This window comes from Euprymna scolopes, chromosome 37 (assembly GCF_053919585.1).
Source record: "Euprymna scolopes isolate OS-2025 chromosome 37, ASM5391958v1, whole genome shotgun sequence".
In the NCBI taxonomy this organism is placed as follows: Eukaryota; Metazoa; Mollusca; class Cephalopoda; order Sepiida; family Sepiolidae; genus Euprymna; species Euprymna scolopes.
The window spans coordinates 80,304,826-80,331,147 of NC_136518.1; the positions used below are offsets into that span (position 1 = coordinate 80,304,826).

The 26,322-nt window shown below is 33.7% G+C and overlaps 1 protein-coding gene across 2 annotated transcripts in view; it reads left to right on the top strand.

Moving 5' to 3' along the window:
• Positions 1 to 26,322, top strand: part of LOC145261245 (nitric oxide synthase, salivary gland-like) — a 280,006-nt gene that overhangs the window by 55,489 nt on the left and 198,195 nt on the right. For both annotated transcript variants that reach the window (XM_080119629.1, XM_080119630.1), the window contains exon 2: positions 13,968 to 14,110. In XM_080119629.1, coding sequence (XP_079975755.1) covers positions 13,968 to 14,110 — 143 coding nt within the window. The remainder of the gene's footprint in view (positions 1 to 13,967; positions 14,111 to 26,322) is intronic.

Below are 26,322 nucleotides of genomic sequence, written 5' to 3' on the forward strand. Positions count from 1 at the left end.
TCATTATATTGTTGATATTACATTGTTTACATTACATTATTGGCATTACATTGTTTATATTACATTGCTAACTTACATTGTTCTCAATAATTATTCGCATTTTATTGTTTACATTACATTGTTGACAATACATTGTTTTCATTGCTTTGTTGACATTACATTGTTGACATTAGATTGTTGACATTACATTGTTGACATTACATTGTTGACATTACATTGTTGGCATTACATTGTTGACATTACATTGTTGACATTACATTATTTACATTACATCGTTGACATTACATTGTTGGCATTACATTGTTGACATTACATTGTTGACATTACATTGTTGAAATTACATTGTTGACATTACATTGTTGAAATTACATTGTTGACAATACATTGCTTTCATTGCTTTGTTGACATTACATTATTGACATTAGATTGTTGACATTACATTGTTGACATTACATTGTTGGCAATACATTGTTGACATTACATTGTTGGCATTTCATTATTTACATTACATTGTTGACATAACATTGTTGGCATTACATTGTTGACATAACATTGTTGACATTACATTGTTGAAATTACATTGTGTACATTACATTGTTGGCATTACATTGTTGATATTATATTGTTGGCAATACATTGTTGACATTACATTGTTGGCAATACATTGTTGACATTACATTGTTGGCATTACATTCTTTACATTACATTGTTGACATTACATTGTTGACATTACATTGTTGGCACTACATTATTTACATTACATTGTTGGCATTACATTGTTGACATTACATCGTTGACATTACATTGTGTACATTACATCGTTTGAATTACATTGTTGAAATAACATTGTTGAGGTTAGAGTCTTGAACTTACATTGTTAACACGACATTATTAACATTACATTGTTGACATGAAAGTGTTAGCATTAAATTGTTGACATGAAATTGTTGACATTACATTGTTTGTATTACGTTCTTGACATTACTTTTTTTAATTACATTGTTTGCATTATATTGTTGGTATTACATTGCTGACATTACATTCTTTACATTACATTGTTGACATCACATTGTTTACATTACATTGTTGAAATTACATTGTTGACATTACATTGTTGACATTACATTGGTGCCATTACATTGTTGACATTATATTGTTGACATTACATTGTTGGTATTACGTTGTTGACATCACATTTTTTACATTACATTGTTTATAATATATTGTTGACATTACTTTCTTGGCATTACATTGTTAGCATTACATTGTTTTCATTACATTGTTCGCATTACATTGTTTGCATTACATTATTGACATTACATTGTTAGCATTACAGTGTCGATATTACATTGTTGATATTACATTGGTGACATTACATTGTTGACATTACATTGTTGGTATTACGTTGTTGACATTACATTGTTTACGTTACATTGTTGATATTGCATTGTAAACCTTACAGTGCTGACCTTACATTGTTGACATTACCTTCTTGGCATTACATTTTTTTCATTACATTGTTGAAAATACATTGTTTAAATTACCTTCTTGGCATTAAATTGTTTGCATTACATTGTTGACATTACATTGTTTACATTACATTGTTGATATTACATTGTTGATATTAAATTGTTGATATTACATTGCCGACATTAAAATGTTGACAGTACGTTGTTGACATTACATTGTGCGATGGACATGCATCAAATGTAGTAATCAAATGAAGAAACTACTTATTTATGTGTGTTAGGCAATGGGTTACTTATTTAATCAGAAGATATATACGGAAGATGTAGAGTAAAAGTTTAGTCAAACCCAAACACGAGTTCGTATATCATTGATTAAAATCTGCTTTGTCGTGCAATCAATTATTTGAGTAGAAATATATAAAACGAGACGCGTGTTTAAAGTATAGCGTGTCTTTTTCGATGATCGCGTTTATTAATTATCCTAGAAAACAGCGTTGTGTTACTTAACATTTTTCCTAACTTTTCCCAATATCTGATGTCTTGATTTAATTTCAAGATTGGAGCAGCCATAATTCGCTCATGCGATTCAAAACAATAAAGATTCATTAGACATCTTTAAGACCTTCCGTGTCTTCATTCTGACAACGTTTTTAAAGGAAATTAATGCCAACTTTCTAATTCGATTCGGGAAATCACGGATTTATACGTCATGAATACCAATCAAGTTAATTAATATTGATGAAGGAAATTGGTTGAAAAATCCAAACAGTGACCTTATGGCAGAGAGTGGAATGATAAAATTGTCGCCCTAAAGAAAACAGCACTATATAAAAATCAATTCACGTAAGTTGATTATGTAGTAGAGCTGGCATCTGTTCAATGTAACAGCCTTCAGTTTTAATCACCGCCTCGATAGAGTCCGGAACCGAGAGCATACCTTTTCAACAAGTGCTGGCGGGAGGTTGGCGAATACTCAGCGGATGGCGGCGATTAGGTTAGTTTTGGTGTTGTGGGAGATCATGTTATTGATGTTCTCGACCTAAGTCCAAACGAAGTAGTCCAGCGGGTTAAGATGTAAGTGGTGAGGCAGTGAGAGAAAGGTACAAAATCATAGCACTCCTGAACCCAAGCCTGGGTCTCTTTGGACTTGTGAGCGAGCGCTGAGTGCTGCTGCCACACCCATGGTTTGCTGCCACACCCATGGTTTGCTGCTGCCACACCCATGGTTTGCTGTCACACCCATGGTTTGCTGCTGCCACACCCATGGTTTGCTGCTGCCACACCCATGGTTTGCTGTCACACCCATGGTTTGCTGCTGCCACACCCATGGTTTGCTGCGGTCACCTGACTAAACTAGGATCTCCACACTCTTCAGCACATCCAGATACATTTTCGTGTTGACTTTCTAGCCGACTTCAAAGATGTGATGTGGCATGATGTGGTCCTTACTTGAAACCACACCAAAGACCATAACCGTGGGTCGTCAGATGCGTTGAGCTGTGCCCTCAAGCATTGAACCGTCCGGATTTGCATTTTGAAGGTGCTGGCAATGGTTCTGTTGTCATAACTTAAATCGGCAGAGAGCATGAGTTCTACAGCGGCGCATCTCCGACTTCGCCCGTGTAACATTGTGTCACTTTCAGAAATGATAGAAGGCTCCTATCGCTTTTTGGATTTGTATACAACTAGCCAACTAGTAGATAGTCGACACAAAAAACGGTTTTCATCAGAGGGAAATGATGTTGCCTTGTCATATCATAAAGGATTGAGTGTTTGATTATCTTATCAGAGTTAATGTCGTTGTGTGTTTGACATGCATTTTCAACATACCTTCTGCCATTTTGTTGGTCTATCTGGAATATCTCGTCTGGGAGTGAGACTGGTACCTGTTTTGGGGGACGAAGATTGATTTCACTTCAAGACAAGAAATTGGTTCTATAGTTTTTTATTCACCTTCCAGATCCATCGCAGAAGAATGGAAAGTGAATTTGGCCTGTGTGGTTTCTTCTTCTAGGTCTTATTTCTACCACGGCAGCGTTCGTCCCCCCCCCAACGAATGTGAGGAGACAACGGCGAAGCCGTCCGCTCTCGTCCAAGTCCCAACAAAATCTCCCCGATTCAGCTAACCTGATCACATGACTCACACGCAATCCGATCAGCTTATCTTGACTTCCGGTGAACGTGTCTACACTATAACTCCCCCTCCTCCCCCCTCTCTCTCTCTTGATCCATTCTATAACATTGAAATCATATCGTCTTTTCTAGTGCAATAATTTTATCGTTCCACTCTATATTCTCGTTAGTATGGTCCTCTATCTTTTAAATGACCGTATATGGTACACGGTATAGTCATGTTGACCTATTGGTCCCTGTTAGATCACCGAAGTTAAGCAACGTTGAACCTTGTCAGTACTAAAATGGGTGAGCATTTGGGAATTTCAGGTGTTGTGTGTGCTTTCAACTTATCTCGGCATTATTTCAAATCGTTCTGGACTTCTCTTGCCACTGGACTCAAACAGTGCCGATTCAAGAGATGTGTCTTTGGAGATTGCGCAACCCTTACGTCATAATTACACGCGCAGCTACTCTTACAAGGGGGTATCCATTGTCTTTCGAGTCTGAACGGAGGCTTCCATATGGTATTCTTTATAGGTGGACAAAATAAAGGACAGAGAAAGAATTTGCGGTTTCAGACGTTTTCAATACGACTGAACACGCCAAGAATGCGTATTTTTTAATTCTTCGCGTCATTGTTCTACTCCGACCTTCTTCAGGTATATCTTACCAAATTCGGTAATCTTTCTTTCGAACTTGGGAATCTAAATAGAATTTCAAATGGAACCATTTATTTATAAACATGTATATCCTGCTCTCGTATAGTCAGCAATTATTAGGTAGAAGTCCCAAGCAATCTGTAATTATATTTTGAATGTCGCCCGCACTGAGGATTGAACCATGAACCTCCAGTAGAGTGTAACTTTACAACTGAATTTTACCAAGTACTCTGTCAACCGCATCGCACGGGTCTTTGTGCAAGATGAGAACAGTACTCAGAAGAATCCAAATAATACGAATAATCAATACTAGTCTTAAATAATTCAGAAACGTCGGGAATTTAAGTGCCTAATCTTGAACATGAAGACAGCTTTCTCGTTTTTATTAGGTTGGTGCAAAAATAATGTCGTTTTTGACGTTAAACTCTATATATTAAAACAACATTATTTTTGCACCAGCCTAATATCTCCGCCATGGAGACTATATATTCGGTCAAATCTCTCACTGTTTGTGTTTACTATAGAGCTCTAATCACTAGCCCAATTGTCATTAAACATGGACAAAATATCAACCATGTCTAACTTTGAATTGATTTGATGAAGTCAACCATTAATCTTCAACACGGGTTCACATTCATATAAAAAAAATAAAATAATTGAAAGGAAAACATTCTGTGAATGTTATTTGGGCTCTCGGTGCATGTGTGACATTATCGCAGGAAAACTCTTTCAAGGCCTCTTTGTCGTCGGTTGATCAATTTATCTCCTCATTACAACCTCTTAAAGATTTTTATATATATTCCAAGCCACGCTATGCATTCAATTTTGTCCCACTCGTAACTAGCGTCGACTGTAACTGCCGTTCATCGTTGCAAACACAAGATTGTCCGAAAACTGCTCCCAACTGCCATAAGCTGTTGCAATCTCACAGCTACACCTAAAACTAACTCTAAAATACATTTATCAATCATTTTTTCCCGTTATTGCCACACCTTAATCAACAATTCCTATCAGGTTTCTTTTACATATATGTAATTTGGTGCTGTAACCAGGATATTAAATTACCTATGGGTTGTATACTGTCTATATGACGTATATATATATATATATATATATATATATATATATGTATATATATATATGCGCGCCCGTGTGTGTGTGTGATTACATATAATCTAAAATGTATATCTTATATACGTGTGTGTATATTAAGTGTTCATCTAAATAACATACAGCTGTCAACAAATAAACATATAAACAGACACATAGCGTCTCTCTAAAATCTATGAATAATAAGTATACATACATATCTAATTACACAGTTCACGAACGAGACAAAAACATTTTACGTACAGTCTTTAACCTTTAACATCAGGACGAATAAACCTCTTTGTCTACGTGAGACACGTCGGTTTATTTTGTCATAAGTCCTTAAATTGAAGACGCTTTCCTCCGAAGGAAACACCAGTAAATTCAGTATTGCACGATTACATATAGTCTATCACGCTTAAATTCAGTATTGATAGCATACATTTAGTCTATCACGCTTAAATTCAGTATTGATAGCTTACATTTAGTCTATCACGCTTAAATTCAGTATTGATAGCTGACATTTAATATATGTATAACTTTCTTCGCACTTCCCCCTCCTCCGAGTTTGCAGATGTTTTTTTTTTCTTTTTCATTTCGGTCCACTGGACGCTTCCATGGACCGTAGAGACAAAATTATTATAACTCCAGTTTTGCTGACTTATTCTGACTAACCCTGACTGTTTTTCTTGAATATATGATAACCTTATTTCTGTGTTCGTCAACATCTCCCGTAACAGTTCAATCTTATTGTTTTTGAAAATGTTACGGCTTTGCACACTAAACTTTCAAGTCGTTTATTATATAAATATTTAACTAGATAAGATATTTTACTCGGTAATATTTTATTGCGATTTTTAAAAATCTTTATGTTCAAATTATTAATCTTACTTCAATAACATTGAACATATCGCAGTTTATCTTTGTTCCACTCCCTCTCCTTCTCTCTGACCCATCTCCTCTCGAACATACTCTCGGACGTATCCTGCCTGTGCACACATTCTTTATATAGTCTTTTTCTTTTTCACTACTGTGACGTCACTTCGCCTACGGCTCGGTATTTGCATATGCGCGTCCGCCCTTTGTTATAGATTTAACATTCATGACTGAAACTTTGTTGTTGACAGGTTAGATAAATATTGTTTCTTGTACTATATCTCTCTCTCTCTCTCTCTCTCTCTCTCTCTATATATATATATATATATATATATATATATATATTTTATTTACCAGTGGTGAAAAAAAAAAACCCGGACTAAAGTGCTCAATGTGTAGTCAGAGCAGTATATAGGAAATTTATTACTGTGAGTCCAGAATGAGTTTACAAATTGTTTCAACTAGAGGAAAATCCTCAAAGAGAGGAAAAATCCAACTAGCATCATCAGAATTCATAGATGGACTAAGTTATAAAGTCAAATAAAAATGGAAAGATCGTAGATAAAGGGGAGTTAGAAAAGAAGGGGGAGTGGTGGGGAGAGGACGTTGGAGTTTAAAGTAGTAGGAGTGTATTAAAAAAAGAGAGGGGTTTATAATTAAATATTAATTATGTGTAAATTCTTATATACGTGTTTTTTAACGGTTTAAACTTAAAAGACGCTACTTTTGTTGATAACGGCATAAGTAACAGTTAATTTAAAGGATCACCATGGCAACAGGTTGGAGAGTTAATGTTAGTGAAGGAACGGGTTGAAAATGGGGTTTAAAGTAATTTAGCCGGGCGGGGAGAGATTGAAAGATATTTATTGTTTATAAAATGGAAAGAAAAAGAAAAGGAAAATTAAGTTAATGAATTATACTTTACAGGTTTATTTTAATAGTGTAATGATATATATAATTAAATATAATAAATAAATTAGCCGGGCAGGTAGAAATAATACGTTACAGGTTTATTTTAATAAAATAAAATAAAATAGGTGAAGGAACGGGTTGAAAATGGGGTTTAAAGTAATTTAGCCGGGCGGGGAGAGATTGAAAGATATTTATTGTTTATAAAATGGAAAGAAAAAGAAAAGGAAAAATAAATTAATGAATTATACTTTACAGGTTTATTTTGATAGTGTAATGATATATATATATATATATATAATATATATGTATAATATATATGTATAATATATATATATGTATAATATATATATATATATATATATATATATATATATATAATTATTGACAATAATAATTACATACCTACAGGCACTAGAGTTTCATCCTTTCGAGAATCTTCAGTGCAGGGTGCCACGATTATCACCAGTGTATATATTCGAACCCGGCAACAATTGACTTAATTAGCAAGGACCGTATCCATTCAGCTACCGTTAACCGCGTGAAATAACGATGAAATTTAAACATTTTATGTTTAAATGTTTTTACGACAGTCAGAGTGATCTAATTAATATATGATGATCTGTGCATAAGAGCTTAATTGACCGATTTAATTCAACTGACACGATAAAGAACGAGTTTCTTAGAGGGGCTGACAATTATTTACTATAATAATTAAATACGTAGGTATTTCTCGTGTTTCATCCTTTGAGGAATCTTCAGTGCAGGGTGTCACGATTACCATTAGTTGATAGATTCGAACCCGGCAACACAAGCCATCTCTGGCTTGATTAGCAACGACTGTATAATATACATATATATATATATATATATATATATATATATATATATATATATAGAGAGAGAGAGAGAGAGAGAGAGAGAGAGATATTACAGAAAGAACTGTGAATTATTTTCAAGACCACGTGGGTGGCATTTTTGCATGGTGACTCTGTGTATTTGATAGCAAACAAGTCTAACCACATTACAGTGTGTTTAATACATTAGAAATTAAATACAAACTTAAATGGATCGTTTTTTGTACAAGGCACATAACAGTTGACGTAACTTTTCTGTGCGAGATAAAAGTCATAAACCATTGTAAGGAGACTCTACTGCGCATGCGTGATAATGCGTTTGATGTCTATGTGAACTAATTTAAACTCGGGTCTGGCAAGAATCCAGAGGACTCGATTTCACCGCGAGCAGCATATTCGCGAACGATTTGATAACAGACATGTGTTAGATGGTGTTCTACACCGGAGCCGCACGTAATAATTTTATACGTTTCCGGAATCACTTTATGTGTTTTACCTCATCGTTTTATACGTTCTCGTAATCAACTTATGCGTTCTCGTAATTCTATATGCTCGTGGCAATAATTATATTTATTGTGAGAGATTTATGTACAGCGATACTTCAGAACTTGAAAGTGTCGTGATTTAAAAAAAGAAACAAACTGAAAATGTTTTTTTAGATTATTTTACCCTATAATATGAAACCTTTTTTTTTTTCGAAAGTTTAAAATAAACAGAATGAAGAGTTATACATCGTATTTTATAATAAATTGAAAGAGAAAAGTTCCTGTTAAACAGTAAACATGTTCTTGTTATCTTTACAATTGGATGCAGCAATGGTGTAGCTATAATTAGATATGAGTTGGTGGAAACGATGCTAAAAACGCCATCTCCCACATGAGGTCTATCAGACTAAATTTCAGAAAGCATTTTCTTCAGTCATGATTAGTTTTACACTCGAAGGTTGTTCCAAAAGTAAAGCTTCCTATTGACGCTTTTTGACAGTAATTCTAAAATTAAATTTATTATCTACTACAAGAAGTTTAAAACACAAAATCTTGTGGTAAGAAACAACTCTTCACCGACTATAAAAACGTTGGAACAAACCAATGTAGTGTATAAATTCAAACGCTCTATGGACGAAAGTAACTTCCAAAAATAATGCATACATTGGGCATACAACAACAACGTTGTCCCAGCGAATAACCATGCATCTAAATAATACTTGTGCTATATATAAACATTTGATAAAAGAACATAACTGTCCCCCCTCCAATCTTAGAAACGCCCTCGTTGACAATATAAAAATTATGCAACATAAAAATTAGCGTCATATATTAGAATCCTTCAACCCACTAAAAATGATATCACATTCGAGAAAAGCAGTAACGTTCTAAAATGTCTTGCGTAGTTCGTATTGGACAAACTTTGTTAACCGTGTCCACGAACTTGCTGATTTTAATACTCGAATTTTTTAATCGACCTATAATTTTAATCGACTTTTCATCGACTCTATATATTTTAACTTATCGCCGTTTACTGCATATTTTAGTTTTCACTTTTAATTCTCATTTTCGCTCCTTCGCACTTTTACACCTCATGATGATTCGTGGACGAATCGAAAGCGCTCGCGACAGCAACAATTATGGAACTTTTATTAATATTTTTGATTTTGATACAAAAAAGATTATACGGAAAATCGAAAAGTTAAAAGAAAACTATTATATAGCAAAGTGTCTCTGTTACATTTAATAATATTTGCTTGTATATATATATATATATATATATATATATATATATATATATATATATATATTGTGTGTGTGTGTGTGTGTGTGTGTGTGTGTTTGGAGACACAAAACTTATATATATATATATATATATATATATTTAAATAAAATATGCGGAGATTTCTCAATTTCTCAGGAGCTCTTTCGGCTATAATCTGTTCAGAAAAAACTCGATAGCAAGCAAAACAATATTATTGTTGAAATTAAAGAGCACTAAGGGGAAATCAGATGTGCCAAGAATTAAGAAAAAAAACGATTAAAAGAAAGATTATAATCTGTATTATAAGGCATTTAAAAGCTACTAAAAATTGGCACAATTTCCCCCCCCCGTTGTACCAAGATATATATATGTATATATATATATATATATATATATATATACATATATATATATATATATATACATATATATATATATATATATATATATATATATATATATATATCTGTTTATGCATGAACACAAATTTTGTGTAGGCTTTACTATTGGACTGTGGTCAAAATATAATTATGTATATATGATTATTTATATATTATTACGCTTGTCTATATATTATTCTGCTTGTTGCTTCGACCATTATCATCGTGACTATCCCTTAGATTGAAAATTGAATATTCCAAATGGCTAATAAATATTTGAGTTTAGTAAGACAAAAACTGGTGCCGCTTGCAACCATGATAATTAATGAGAAACGAATTACCTCCCTTTTTGTTAATTAATTTTTCAAAACAAACAAAAACGTCAGTTTTTTTACGGTTTCAAATTGGCTATTTTATTTTATAATTTAAAAACAAAAGTCATGTTGAGAGTAGACTAATACTCTTTTCTTCCCATGATAGAATTTTTTTAATACCTATGTTATTATTTCAGCTTGGTTCGTTTTAAATCCGTCGTATTTTATTTATTTGATAAAACTTGCAGAGAACGCTCTGATTTACGCATGGAATTAATCCTCATATGTTAATTTAAGTGATTAAATGATGTAATTACACACGCACACACACATACACACACACACACACACACACACACACACATATATATATATATATATATATATATATATATATATATATATATATATATATATATATATATATGAAAGTGACCTTCTCTCTCTTTGTGCGGAAGAGTTTCTACCAAACTTTCTCAGTGTTTGATCTACAATTGATCTACGCCTTCATAGGGAATTTAGATCTTTGGAACAAATTGGATGTTTTAGCCTGATAAAAATAGCTGCTAAAGGGTCAAAATTAAAAAAAAAAATAAATGGTACTTGGCAAGTCGACTCAATTTATACTTTTAACAACATTATTTTTTTAAAAGTTTTTATATATGTATGCACTTATTTCGGATAGTAACAAACAATGCAGGAGTTGTTTTTGATTCTGATTCTTGCTGATGGCACCAAAGTCATTTTTATTTTATTTATTTTTGAAATTTTAGAATCATTACTATATATAACTAGCGGGGCTTTGCCCGGTCGTAAGATACGCTTAAATATGATATTTTAATTTGTCCAGATTTCGTATATATTATTATAGTGTCGTGATTTTAAAAGTAAAAAAAAAAATTATTTGGGTGTTATCAGCTAGAATCGAAACCGAATTCAAAACTGTAACATTCAAAGCTGGTGATGTTACCACTATACCAACATAATACATATATGAACTAATTAAAAATAAACAAAGATGAATGTACAAAATGTATTATGATATTTTGACCCATTTTTGTCCCCTTAAAACATTTTAAACCGGCTAAACACTCATAAAAGAAAGGTGCATAAAAAAATCTAATTATTTGAGGCTCCTAGCGCCGTTCTACGACTTTTAGTTTCGGGGAGATAGAGTTTGAAAATAGGGAGACAGACAGACACACATAGTGAGTTTTATAAATTAGACAATCAGTAGAGAATTGACTCTATGAGAATAAATACGAAATTTGCATGAATTAATATGTCATATTTAGTATGTTTTTATGACCGGGCAACTCCGGCCGGTTTTCTAGTGCAAAATATATCTTTCCAATTAAAAATGTTCATCTGGTTCGAATAATTACACGTCAAGCGCGAACGTTATCTTTTTAGACTTTCATGTAATCTGTTCGCGGATTAGCAGAATCATTCACTTGTTTACACAATCATTTTTTTATGCATTTTAAATAAATACAAGATGCACGTACGCAAAAAAAAAAACGCAGTTTCTTTTTTATTTATTCGCAATCCTATAAATATATATTTTAACTAGCTTAGAAGTGACGTGGAAAGTATTGTATATTTTTTTACTTTGTAGCCACAACTTATCAAGGAAAAATGCTAATGAGTGCCACGTGAGAGAACTCTGTGATGATTGGTGATGGTGGAAATTGAATACGAGTTGATTTTTTTTACTGTTTATCATAAACTTGTTTACATTGGGCTTGAAAACAACGATGTTACAATCAATTGGGAAGAAGTTCTGCGGTATTGTCTTCCACAAACGAGTAGTTCTGAAAAAAAATCTCTGCTCATTAAATTTTCTTTTAGTTTTAGGCAGACATAGAGAGTAAGGGGAATTACTGATAATGGTTGTAGCTAGTTGGGTGTTTGTCCCGAATGCCTTACAGAGGGAAGGATCATAGAGTGAAAATCAGTCGACCACCTACCAGGAAATTATGATTGAGTATAGATAGGTTCGCAACTTTTCTTTCTATGAGAAAAAGGTTTTAGGGAATGAGAAAAATATACCACCCACTAGATTTTAAAGTTGGTTTTATACCCAGTCCAGGCAAGAAAGGTTGCTCTGAGCAGCAGCACCACATATGTGACAACAGTACTCCATCCTGTGACGAATTTATATAGGTAGGTAGAGTATTGAATTGTTCCTTTGGGGCCTGTGATTGTTTTACGCTTTCGCGCCGATAATTTATTACCGGAAGTGACACGAGTTTATAACTTTCTTTATTCTCTTAAGTAAGGGAGATAATTTTCACAACGTTCACATGTGCAGTTTTTCTTTACGGCTGCGAATGTTGGACACTAACGAATGCGGCTGAAAACCGTTTGGAAGCAGCGGATGTATGGTTTTTAAGGAGAATGCTATAAATCTCAAATAAAGGAAGACAATCGAAGAAGTCATGCGTAAGGCTTGTGCAGCAGGCAGTAGATAGAATACAGTAGACCACTACTCAATACCATCCACGCCAGACCGTTAAATTTCTTTGGTCATGTAATGCGGACAGACGTCTTGAAAAAAAGCTTGATAGAAAAAAAATCACCGGAAAAAAGACCAGAGGAAGGCAACGAGCAAAGTTCACTGACAGCCTCAATATGATTACTGGAAACACGACTGTAGATCTCGTCATAAATACCAAATACAGAGAGGAATGAAAAACCATGATCATTGATGTTTGCAATAACAGACTTGATACTTGAAGAAGAAGAAGAAGAAGAAGAAGAAGAAGAAGAAGAAGAAGAAGAAGAAGAAGGGAGATACTAATTACCGCATTATACTTCAACCTGATGCCATGGACCCATGCTCCCAAAAGCTCTCAGACTGATGTCTAATTATTGAAGGAAGTGTGCTATCATGCCAAGTGTGGATTCTTTTCAAACCTTAAATGGAACTCTTGAAAAATCTATCAGAGTGGAGCAGAGTATTTGCTTCTTTCCTCTCCAAGAGTTTAAACACAGGGTCAATCAGGTTTTGAAAAGCCAACGTAATCGAAGAAACACTTTATATCAAGCGCACTCTGGTCTGCAAAAAGATGTTTGTGTAGCCCCGTCGGCATCTACGGATATATATATATATATATATATATATATATATATATATATATATATATATATATATATATATATATATATATACTGATGATTTGTTCTATAGTGATGATTTGTTCTATAGTGGTGAAGGCTTTGTGAGGAAATATTTTTTTGGTATTATTGCTAATCTTTGTTGGTTCAATAGCTACCACAAGACAAAGCATACAGTAAACCACAGGTTTTACATTGCACACACACACACACACGCACACACACACACACACACACACACACACACACACACATATATATATATATATATATATATATATATATATATATATATATATCAGCCATTTTGTTTTGCTCACCGGTATATGTTTCATCATATTAATTAGGGACAATTTATCGTGAAATAACCAAATTAATTGTTGGAAAAATTACATTTCGATTTAAATTTTTCTTTTTCTTTTCTTTACAGCCGGTCGCATGTTCCCCAAATGGTTGCAAAGGCTCCGTCATCTTTTCAAGACTTAAAAAAGCAAGAACTGAACCACGCCCCAAAGAAGAGGTTCTAGTACAGGCGAAAGCCTTCATGGATGAATATTACACGTCTATCAAAAGGTAAATGATCCCTCATTTTCACTTTCTATTTGACTAGCAACGGGGAGAGGAGCGGCCGGCTTTACCTGGTTGTAAAATACGCTTAAATATGGTATTTTAATTTGGCCAGATTTCGTATATATTATTATAAACTCGTGATTTCAAAAGTAAAAAAAAAACATATTTCGGTGTCATCAGCGAGAATCGAAACCTAATGCAAAACTGTAGCATTCAAAGCTGGTGACGTTACCACTGTACCAACGTGACATGCATATGAACGGAATAAAAATAAAAATTAAAAATATACTAAGATGAATGTAAAAAATGTATGACGATTTTTTTCAATTTTGTCCCATTTTTTGACCCCTTAAAAACTATTTTAACTGGCTAAAGACCCATAAAAGCACGGTCCATAAAAAAATCCAATCATTTCGGACCCCTAGTGCCGCTCTGTAACTTTTAGTTTCGGGAAAGTTCGAGTTCGGACATATGAACATATATAAACAGACAAACAGAAATAGTGAGTTTTATAAATTATATTTTACAAGGACACAACAAAATGTCGTCTACTTTGTAATCACATAAAGTTGTGTAGTTTCGATCGAAAACATGCAAGATACAGTTTGTTTGAAAGTTATATATATACTAGCAGGCCACTCAACATTGCCTGGTCGTAAGATACGCTTAAATATGATATTTTAATACATGCAGATTACATATTTATTATTATAAAGACAACTCTCTATCGATTATTATATTAAACCTAATATATAGTAGTGATATCAAAACTAAAAGTATATATAACATTAGGTGCCATCAGCTAGAATCGAAACCAAAACAAACAACTCTGAACATCCATTCTTTAGCCCCTGAACCTTACCATCTCTTTTATAAAAGATGGAATCGCCCAATCGTTGACAACAAGGTGCAAGCAAGCAAGGAAGGTCCACGGAGTTTTATAATTATATAGATTATTAGCAGGACCCGTTAACCGGCATTGCCCGATGGAAGCATGATATATCCGAAACAGAATCGTTAAAGGACCCCCATAGAAAACAAATCAAACTACGGTTGTTGTTTATGGCCACTGCCGTTCCTGGAAAATAGCGGACACCGGCGGTCGTGTCCCAAATGAAAGAATCTGGCGTCCACAGTCGGGCATTTTTTTTCCAGTGGCGACACCGTTGGTTACTGGTAATTAGTGCTTGTTTGGGGGCGATAATCTGCAGGTACTGGCTGAAGAAAGCATTTATTAACCCGTTAGATTAAGCGAAAAAGGTAGATAACTGCCTTCTACTGATGACAGGATCTTTCAAGTCGGCCACGTTTTGCTTCTCGGTATACTGCACGCATTTTTTTTTCTAAAAGTAGCTCTATCACATCTTCAAAATAATAAAATACTCCACAGAATGTAAAAGTGACAAAGAAAATAAGATATAACAAATAAGTGTTTCCGTAGCCAATATAATGTACATGGAAATCTACCAGCATAATATTTTTTTGTTGTAACTTATTTGCGAGCGTTTAATCAGTTCCAAAAAGAAAGTGTCGACATGATAAATCACAGGTTTGAAGACTAGGTAATCGGCTAAGAATAAAAAAATATATTTAACTGTCAATAGGAATAAGAAAAATGCAAAGAAAAACAAATATAGCATCATTAAAGTCTTGATAATCGCCCAAAATCGAAAATTAAATATTGGTACATGTAAAAGAATTTTTAGAGTTTTTTGGGGGTGGAGGTGGTAGTGGCGTGTAGGTATTTTGTGCATATTTATATTTCCAAACCAATGCGGCATTTATATTTTTAGAGTGTTCCGTCCGTGCAAGGAAAGAACAATATGCGTTTGATTACATTATATGCTAGTTCTGTGTGTGCAAGGAAAAAAATTAGCAATGCATGTAAAAATGTCAATAATTCTCAAATCTTTTGTTAGAGCTCACTATAGGAAAATTTGAAGGATTCCAGTATTTACGTTTAATAATTATTATCAAGCATTAAGGCTTTCAGAATTTACGTTTAATAATCATTATCAAGTATTAAGGCTTTCAGTATTTGCGTTTAATAATTATCATCAAGTATTAAGGCTTCCAGTATTTACGTTTAATAATCATTATCAAGACTTCAAAGAGGCTACATAGGTTTTTTAGCAGAATTGCATTATGTCTGAAAGTTGATTCAATTTTATATTTTTGTGAGATTATCGAGTGTTAAAAGACGTTATATATATTTTGTTCTACTTATACATGTTTATATGCTGAAGCGTTTAAAATAAGTTGCAGGTATTTATGAAACACTAGGGTAATTTTTAGGTTACAGTAGTTAAATTTCTGTTTTCGAGCGATTATTATATTTGTATTTTTAGCACTATTGCGTCCTGTAGAGAAGTGTATTTTTTTACAGCATCTGTTATTAATTTGTTATTAATTTGTTAGGTGAAAGTATGCAATACTTTCAAAACACCATCTCCTCGTCACGTTTTTAATGGGTTTCTAAATCATCACATGATTATTTCAGTAAATGCATTAATCCCAAAAGAATACAATGAATGGCAAAAGAGGAAAAGTATGAATATATAAATATAAAAAAATAAGTGAACATTATTTTATATATATATATATATATATATATATATATATATATATATATATATTGTGCATACATTGTCCTCCACTTGTAGGCGATCAAATTGAGAAAAGAAAGGTCTCTCCTAATAAATTAGTTAATAGGTGTTTCTGCAGTTTAAATACCGTTTTTCCGTAAGTCTCGCTCGGCAATGTCCGGCGAACGACGAAAACCGCCCGATTATATCGAATGAGCAAAAAGAGACGCGAGCGAACAGAACGACAAAAACTGGAAGAAGAAAAAAAGAAAACAGAAAAAAGAAGGTATTTTTACGACTTAACCTAGCGTAGTATAAACACCCCAGAGGCTTGCCTTTTTCTGTTGTTCTTGGCCTTCGGGCCGGGATGAAAGTGTAGTATCTGTTCTGCAGATTCTGCACTTAAGGTAATTTGTCCCAGTCAATGGAGGGGAAACCCTCTATGCTGGAACAATTATTATTTTGGTAACCAGAGTGCCCCCTTTTTGCCTACTTTTAGGGGAGCTGGTTTTTACCCCACATTAAAACCGGTCTTGTGCCTAATTTGCTTTGGTGGGGAAGCAAATAAATACAATAAACACCCTCAACCTTGGAAGCCGTTCTTAACATAGGGAGGTTGGGGGTGTTTATTTCGAAAGCAGTTCTTAACATGGGGAGATTGGAGAGTTTATACTACGCTGAGTTAGGTCGTAAAAATACCTTTTTAAATACCATTTAAACGTATTAGGCAAAAAATAGATTATCATTTTTTAGGGGTTAAACGACGTTGGGTTAGGTCGTAAAATACCTTTTTAAATACCGTTTAAACGTATTAAGCAAAAAATAGATTATCATTTTTTAGGGGTTAAACGACGTTGGGTTAGGTCGTAAAATACCTTTTTAAATACCGTTTAAACGTATTAAGCAAAAAATAGATTATCATTTTTTAGGGGTTAAACGACGTTGGGTTAGGTCGTAAAATACCTTTTTAAATACCGTTTAAACGTATTAAGCAAAAAATAGATTATCATTTTTTAGGGGTTAAACGACGTTGGGTTAGGTCGTAAAAATACCAAATAAACTTTTCATACACAAAAAAAAAAATAAAATAAAAATAATAATATATTTGTTCACATATTCAAGGGAACAATTTTTTATAACCAAAACAGAAACCAAAACTAGAAAAAAAAGTTGTCAATAAAATAGATAACAACAATAAAGTTTATATATATTTAAGTCGGTTAATTTTTAACTATTTCTTACCCATTTTACAATAGCTCAAACGGTAACGACTGAGATTGGGGCACTATATGTTTTGGTTTCGAGTTTAGTTGATGTCGCGTAAGTCGTATTTTTTCCTATTTTTGAAATAATTAATATATATATATATATATATATATATATATATATATATATATACATGGAAGTCACCACTTACCAAGTCCCGGAAGCCACTCGGGGATAAGGATTACTGCGTGTGCAGTAATCAATTGGATAATATCGTAGTAATCGTTAGTAATGGAGATTTGCTAAAGTGTCTTACTTAAGGGGGCGGTTTATCAGGAATTTGTTTATGTTGGACTTGAAGATATCCAAGTTATAGTCAGATGGGAAACAGCCAAACGGAAGAGAGTTCCACAGGCGTGCACTTCTAAGAAAGAATCTTTGTTCATGGAATCTACGTTTTGATTTAGGTACAGATAAAGAGTGGGGAAAATTACTGACAGTGGTTTCAGCTAGATGGGTGTTTTTCGGTAAAGATTGGCGAAGGGAGACCAGAGATTGGAGCCCAGACGAGCTGGGTACAATATAACAATCAATAGAGAATCGGTTCTCTAATAATGAATATAAAATCTGCATAAATTAAAATATCATATTTAAGCGTATTTTACGGCCAGACAACGGCGGACGCCCTGAGAGTTTATTATATAAAGGACATTGTCTGTGTGTATGTGTGTTGTATGTCCAGCAAAAATTCCAAATACTACAAAACAGACACCTACAAAGTTGGTATATTCTTGTTCAGCGTATCGTCTGCATTGAGGATTGAACTTCAGAAGTGTCATTTCGAACTAAATTTTTCTTAGTACTTTATGTGTTATGTTGACGAGTCTTTGTAGAAAATTCGTGCACACTCAAGGCATAACAGATAAACTATTGACTACAATTTAGTTCTGAGTTACACTTTTCTGAAAGTTCAAGATTTAATCCCCAGTGTGACATATACTACGAATATAATTGCGAATGACGGAATGAGGACATGTAACCCATTTGAAGTAAATAAAGGGTTCTGTTCGAAATCCCGTGCAGATTCCCGATGTCGACATAAAGTTTCCCGTGTTTGACTACAAACAAGACACCGTGCCACTTTGAAGTAGGAGCTACTATCGAGGGCATAAGTTGCAGGAGTATTATGAAGGGAGATGAGTAGCAAGATGTCTGTTCACATTACACTTGAACTTCTGCATATCAGTACAATTGGAAAAGCAGAATCCCGGAAGGGAGTTCCAATGTCTTGCAGTTCTGGGGAATAAACTATTGGAGTAAAAGGCTTTCTTACACCTAGGGATCTCTACTGTGAAGGGGTGAGATTTAGCTGCTTGTCGGGTTTGTCGAGGGTATTCACGTCGAGGGGGTACAAGTGCTTGTAGTTCGTCAGAGCATTCACCATTAAAGTACTTGTAGAACAGGCAGAGGGATGCAACATTTCATCGATGGGACAGAGGCTGAAGCCTAGATGACAGTTAAGGGCCTATCAGGTTGGCGACTCTCTTTTGAACCTTGTCCAAGAGTGAGACACAAGTAGTAGATGCACCAGCCCAAATGTGACAACAGTACTCCCGGAGAAGGTTGAACGTTACATCGACCAAAACGTTGTCAGAATAATACTAAAGATAAGAACTGTAGTCTGAATGACGTGCATGTTAACATTCTTAGTTTATTTGGAATAAACTAAATATGTTAACCTTTTTTTCTCACGTTTGGATTTCGTTTGAAGGTCGGCGAAATACTTTGCGGAATTCCACCTCGTAACCTTTTGATGATTCTATTTAGAGACGTGACATCTTCATTTGCGATGTGGATACATAAAAAAAAAACGAAGACGATGCAAACAAATGCGAATTAATAAGTTTTGCTGGTGGTGACGTGATAGCTAGCAAACCGGTGTTGTTTAAAGAGATTCGCCCGTCAAATAAATCGCCACTGACACATGAGTTGATGCTCATGTTTTATAGGTGAAAGCTCTCGTCACATTGGCGAAATGCTGTATTTTATACTCGCAGAATTTCGGTAATCAGAATTCTAAATCTTGCTTACGTGTTGTAGCCAATAAATTCAAGTCTCTCTCAAATTTTTTTACGTACAGCCGTCTGTCGAAAGATAAATAAATCGTAAATACTCGCGAACACACACACACACACACACACACACACACACATATATATGTGTATGTGTGTGTTTGTGTGTGTATCTGTGTGTGTGTGTAATTGTATTAGAATACCTTTTGCAATATAAAATACATGCACAAACAAAAACAAACAAAGGTCTTATTAAGATTATAAATCTTCATATTTCAAAAACTATCCATTTAAATATTGTTAAATAACGCCGGGGCGACACTGAGTTGCCTTGCTAATAGTCGATTAAGGATAATCGACTATTATTATTAAAAGTTAAATGCTAGATAAAGAATATTATTATTTGTTGATATGTAGCATTAGTTTGTGTACGAAGACAAATATGCTTATAGGTTTTTTGAATTTAGAATGAGTCCTGGAAAACAATGAAGCAAAGAACCAGGAATGTGACCTTGACGGAATTAATGTTAAAATACTCATCTAAATACGTTTTACATATTAAGTCGGAATATAGGAAACGTGATTAAAATGTCGATTCTTTCTACAGAATTAAGACGAGATTTTTTAGTGGAAAAATGGGGTTTTCAGAAAAAAAACAATAGTTTCAACTGATTTTTTTTCAATTCTAATAAATTACAACGTTAGCTTCGAAATTATGAAGTGGAAATTGCCTGAATATTACTGAATTATTAAACAAAACAACTTTAATCGTGTTAACAGGTGAAAACTTTTCGCCATCTTGTTTTAAAACTAAAACGGAAAATTACCTCCCTTTTAAACTCTCCTGTGTTTTACGATCGTTTCCATCAAATTCTATTGTTTATTTTTTTAATAAATAATTTTCTACCTTATCGATGTTGGTAATTTTTAGATATAATCATATTAAAAATACGAAGAATACATAGCTAACATATTTTTCATGTGAAATTCAGTTTTACAATTTCTGAAATTTCGTCCCAATAGTGTAGAAATACCAAAAAGTCACGTGTTAAAAAAATGTGAGTTGAATGGCGTAATAGCAATGAAGTAGTTAGATATATACAGAGTTAGGGGTTAGTCAGTTGGACAGGGAGTAATACGGCTCTGTACGCCGAGAGAAGCAGAATCTAGGATGCGTACAATCTTTTAATGGTAAAGCATTTGGAATAAAGTTTTCTCAAAATACAACCCGAAGCTTGTTGATCATTACTTAGGATAGATCTTCATTTCACCTTTTGGCAGATTTGTCAATCAACCCCCACGAATGAACGAAGGTATATTTTCTTTATTGGCAAATGCATAACTATCCAGAATTGTGTCCCGTCCCCTTTGTGTTATCGGTATTGTAAATGTCCTGTGACCCATGCCACTCACACGTCCGCACGGAATAACTGTCGCTGTACCTCCAAATTATAATAATTTTTTTTTTTTAGAAGAAATGATTTGCGAAGATTTTATTATCGCCCTTGGACGTTGTAACATAAAATATTCTCCTGTAACAATTATAAGAGAGAAAATCTATTTTTAAGATTAGATTTTTTCGATTTTCAATACTTATCGGATGAATTTCTGTACAAAACATATCTAAGAACACTGCCAGACATAAATTAGCTTTGTGTGAAATTTGCAAAAGATAGGCTCAACCATTTCGAAACCTATGGGGAAGAAACTCACACACATAAAGTGGCTTTTATATAATAGTAGAGATACTCGTAGACCATGATTTTTAAAATATAAATAATTTTCACTGAAGAACGATATGCGATAAAATACTGTTTTAAACTTAAAAAAAATGCCATATGGACGGCTTTTGAGCCATCTTGTATGAATCGAGCATCAGTATTTGAGTGGCATAAGAGATTCAACGAAGGCAGGGAGTCTATGAGGGATGATGAGAGATGTGAAAGGCGTAAAGAAGTCAGCACACCAGAGTTGATTGGCCAAATAGAGAATTTCATGGATAAGGACAGTATTACGTTTATAGAGACAATAAGTGCACAGTTTGATGTCAGTGTGGGAACTGTACACACAATTATTTGCGAGAAACTGAAGATGCGGAAGACTTGCGCTAATGCACCAGTCCACAACTCCATCCTTGTCACAGACTATTTGACCAATATTGGCATCAAGACAGTTCCTCATCATCTCTAGAGCCCAGACCTTGCTTGTGACCTTCGCTTATTTTCAGTGGAACGGTTATGATTGTGTAAAATAGAAGAAAATCGGTAGCCTATTTTGTGGCTAAAATGGAAGATTTTAAGATTACTATAGAAGGCATCATTAAGCATCAACCAGAACAATAAGTTCGACTAGAAAGTTTCCAAAAACAACAAATAAAACATATTGAATATCAGAAGAAAATGCGTAATCAAATGAAAATTGTTAATGAAAAATGTGCTTTTATACCTTCAAGATTAGAACAAATTTATTTTACTTACGAAACAAAATATTTATTTCAGACAATAATCTTCATTTCGTGAATGGGATTGATTACAAAAAGTTTGCTATTAGGCGAGTTGTCTATAGTTGAGCATATCAAATTCGTCATAAATATATTGCCACAAAAACTTATATCTTGCATTTTTTAAGCGGTTAATTATAAACTAAATTGTTTTGTTCTAAAAGGTCTGATTTTCACAAAAGTTAGAAATGTATTAATTTTAGAAGAAAAAAGCAAGAACTATGCAAATTTCGCTGACGTGATTGACAAACACTGCGATTTAAAATCGTCGAAGTTTAGCGTTAGCAATTTAAAACAGTTTCCCAGCACTTGTTTCATAATGGACTTCTTCTTATATATTTTAATGAAACACAAGATATGCTAAAATGATACTTATTTCTGGGAGTGTATGAAAAAGCTGTTTAAATTCTTTTAATAAGCGGTAATTTGTAATTAATTGAACAAATCACATTCTAGAACTCACCGTAGTATTAGTTATAGATTTATGGGCATTTACAGAAAGATTGACTTTCTATTTTCAAAGTCGCTGCTTAATTATTTATTTCGACATTTAATTTACCTGGTCGTACATACCGTGAACGCGTATGTAAAATCGACAGCAAATTAATAAATTCGCATTATTTGGATTCTTTAAACTTCTGTTCTCATCCTGAGTGTTATTTTCACAACGTTTCGGTCGATGTAACTTCCGACCTTCTTCTTGTCGAACTCGGGAATCTTTCTTGTCGAACACAAGCACTTTTCTATCGAGCTCGAGAATCTTTTTGTTTAACTCGGAAATCTTCGTATCGAACTCAGGAAGCTGCACGGAATTTCGAACGGAATATTTTATTTAATCCATGGGAGTAGCATACTCTCATTCCATCGGCCACGACTGTGTAGAAGTCTTAAGTAATACGAAATTGTATTTTTGAGTGTCGCCCGCATTGAGTATCGAACCTTTAACTGAATTATACCAAGTGTTCTATCCAATACGCTATAGGTCCTTGTAAGGACTGCCGTTCTCAAAAATACAATTGCGAATCATTTTAGGTCTCACGCCGAAGCATAGATTTGTATCATTTTTATCGGATAGTGTGTCTCATTAAAAATATAGGACAGAAGCTTTCATAGAACAAGCATCGATTCGATCAGCTTTAGTATAAGACTAACAGACCACCCGTCGTTTCCAGGTCGTTAAATACTCTTATTAAATATAATATTTTAATTCTTGCAGATTTCGTGTTTATTAATTAGAGAGTTAATACTCTATAGATTATTATATTGTAGCCAATGTGCAGTAGTAATTTCTAAGGTTGATAAAAATATGACCTGAGTGTCGTCAGCTGGAATCGAAACCAAAACATTTAGTATTTCAGCCTTAGTTATTATATTATTTGAGCTATCAGATGGAGAAGTAATAGTTAAAATTTAACCGAATTTAAGACATAAATGTATATTTTCGCACGCGTACAGTAGCACTTTAAGTCGACTTACGCCTGCCAAGGTCCAATTCTTTCAATTTTGACCTCTTAGCAGCTACTTATACCGACCAAAGACTATATAGAATTCGTATCACAAGTTCAAATCCCCTATATATCAAGTTTTAAGTCTATAGACCAAAAATGGACAAAGGTGCGTGGTAGAGAACTTTCCTAAGACAGATACGCAAAGTCACTTATATATATATATATATATATATATATATATATATGTGTGTGTGTGTGTGTGTGTGTGTAAATATGTTTGTTTACTTATATTTCACCATTTATTCATAGGAATCCTTTAATTTAAGTGTTACTACATAGCATATAATAAATAAATGACAAAAGTCTATGTTCCAAATTTCATGATGTTGACCATCTTACAATTTATTCCTTTAAGTACATTGAAAAGAATTGCGCATATCAATTTGTCATATATATAATTATTTACGATAATAATTATTTATAAATACCTAAAAACACTAGTGTTTCATCCTTTCGGGAATCATCAGTGCAGGGTGTCACGATTAACACCAGTCGATAGATTCGAACCCGGCGACAGAAGCCATCCCTGGCTCCATAATAAGGACCTAATCCATTCGGCTACCGTTAACCGCAAGAAATGCTATTGAATTTAAACATTTATTTGTTACTGCTTTTTTAACGTCTGTCAGAGTGATCTAATCATTATATGATAATCTGCCCATAAGAGCTAAATTCACCGGCTTTAATTTAACTGAATGTGCTGAATGATAAGAAACGAGTTTCTTAAAGGGGATGACATAATTATTTACTAAAATAATTATTACATACATACAGACATTAGTGTTTCATCCTTTCTTGAATCATCAGTGCAGGGTGTCACATATATATATATATATATATATATATATATAATTATTACGATTATGACGTCACGATCTGCGCGTGTAAGCTTAAGTGACTTGCTTTTAACTTCAATTTAGAGTGCTCAACAACAAGAACCTAATTCTTAAAGGGGCTGACATAATTATCACTTTTTATACTTACAGACAATAGTGTTTTATCCTTTCCGAAATCATCAGTGCAGAATGTCCCGATTACGGCCAGTCGGTATATATATATATATATATATATATATATATATATATATATATATATATATATATATATATATATATATATAGTAGCTTTGGGACGATTAATCAGAATCGGAAGTGTGTTTCTACGTTTTGGAAAATATATGCACATTAAATATGTGTTTTCACGGTAATCGAAATAAAATAACGATTTTATTGTTAAATATTTAGAGATTTATAAAGAATCAGAATCGGAATCGGGAATTGTATTGGAATCTGGAATTTAGTATGGAATCGGTAATTATATCGGAATCGGGAAAAAATATTGGAATACTAGTAGTTTAGCCCGGCTTTGCTCGGGCTCTATGCACTTTTCATAACTTTATGCGCATATGTATATAATAAAGTTTGACTCATATCCAGGTAACTTGCATCTAAAATTTCAAGTGTTTACATCAAATATTGTCGAAGGAGTTTGGTAGAGTCTGCAAAGGCCAACTCTTTCTTTTCAGCTAAATTTTCGCTCCAAAATTGATTAAAAAGCTCTCTGCCTGTCTGAATACCCTTTATGTAAAATTTCAAATGTTAAGACCCAAAATTGGTTGATTAGTTTGATAGAAGCCGCAAAAGTCAAATCTTTTGAAGTTTGACCCCTTGGCAGCCAAAGTTTCGGCCAAAAACCGATTAAAAAGCTTACCCTATGTCTGAATACACTTTATGTAAAAGTTCAAATGTTTAGACCAGAAATTGGCTGAGTAATTTGGTAGAGAACGCAGCGGTCATTTTTTTTTTTAAATTCGACCCCAATTTTAACCTCTTAACATTTATTATTTTAGGTTTAAATCAAATTAAAAAGTTTCATTCATGTCCAAGTAATCTAAATCTAAAATTTCAAGTGTTTAAACCCAAAATTTGGCGGAGGAGTTTGGTGGAGTTTTCAATTGTAAAATCGTTGAACTTTGACCCCTTGACAGCCAAATTTCTGTCCGAAAACCGATTAAAAAATGTTCCCAAATCTCAATACCCTGTAGACTGAAAATTAAGAGATTAGTTTAGTAAGGAGATGTTCACACACACACAGATACATAAACACAGATACACACACACACACACACAGATACATACACACAGATACACACACACACACACAGACAATTTCACTGCACTGTCATGATAGGCTTGATCTCATTGCCAAGGCTAAACTAAGGTGCGCATGCGTACGTTCACTTCTCAAAATATCATGCGGCTTAGCAGTTGGTGCTATCGCTTACAAGGAATTAAGCAATGGAACGATCCAGCTTTAAGTAGTTGAAAATGGACTTGGTGAACGT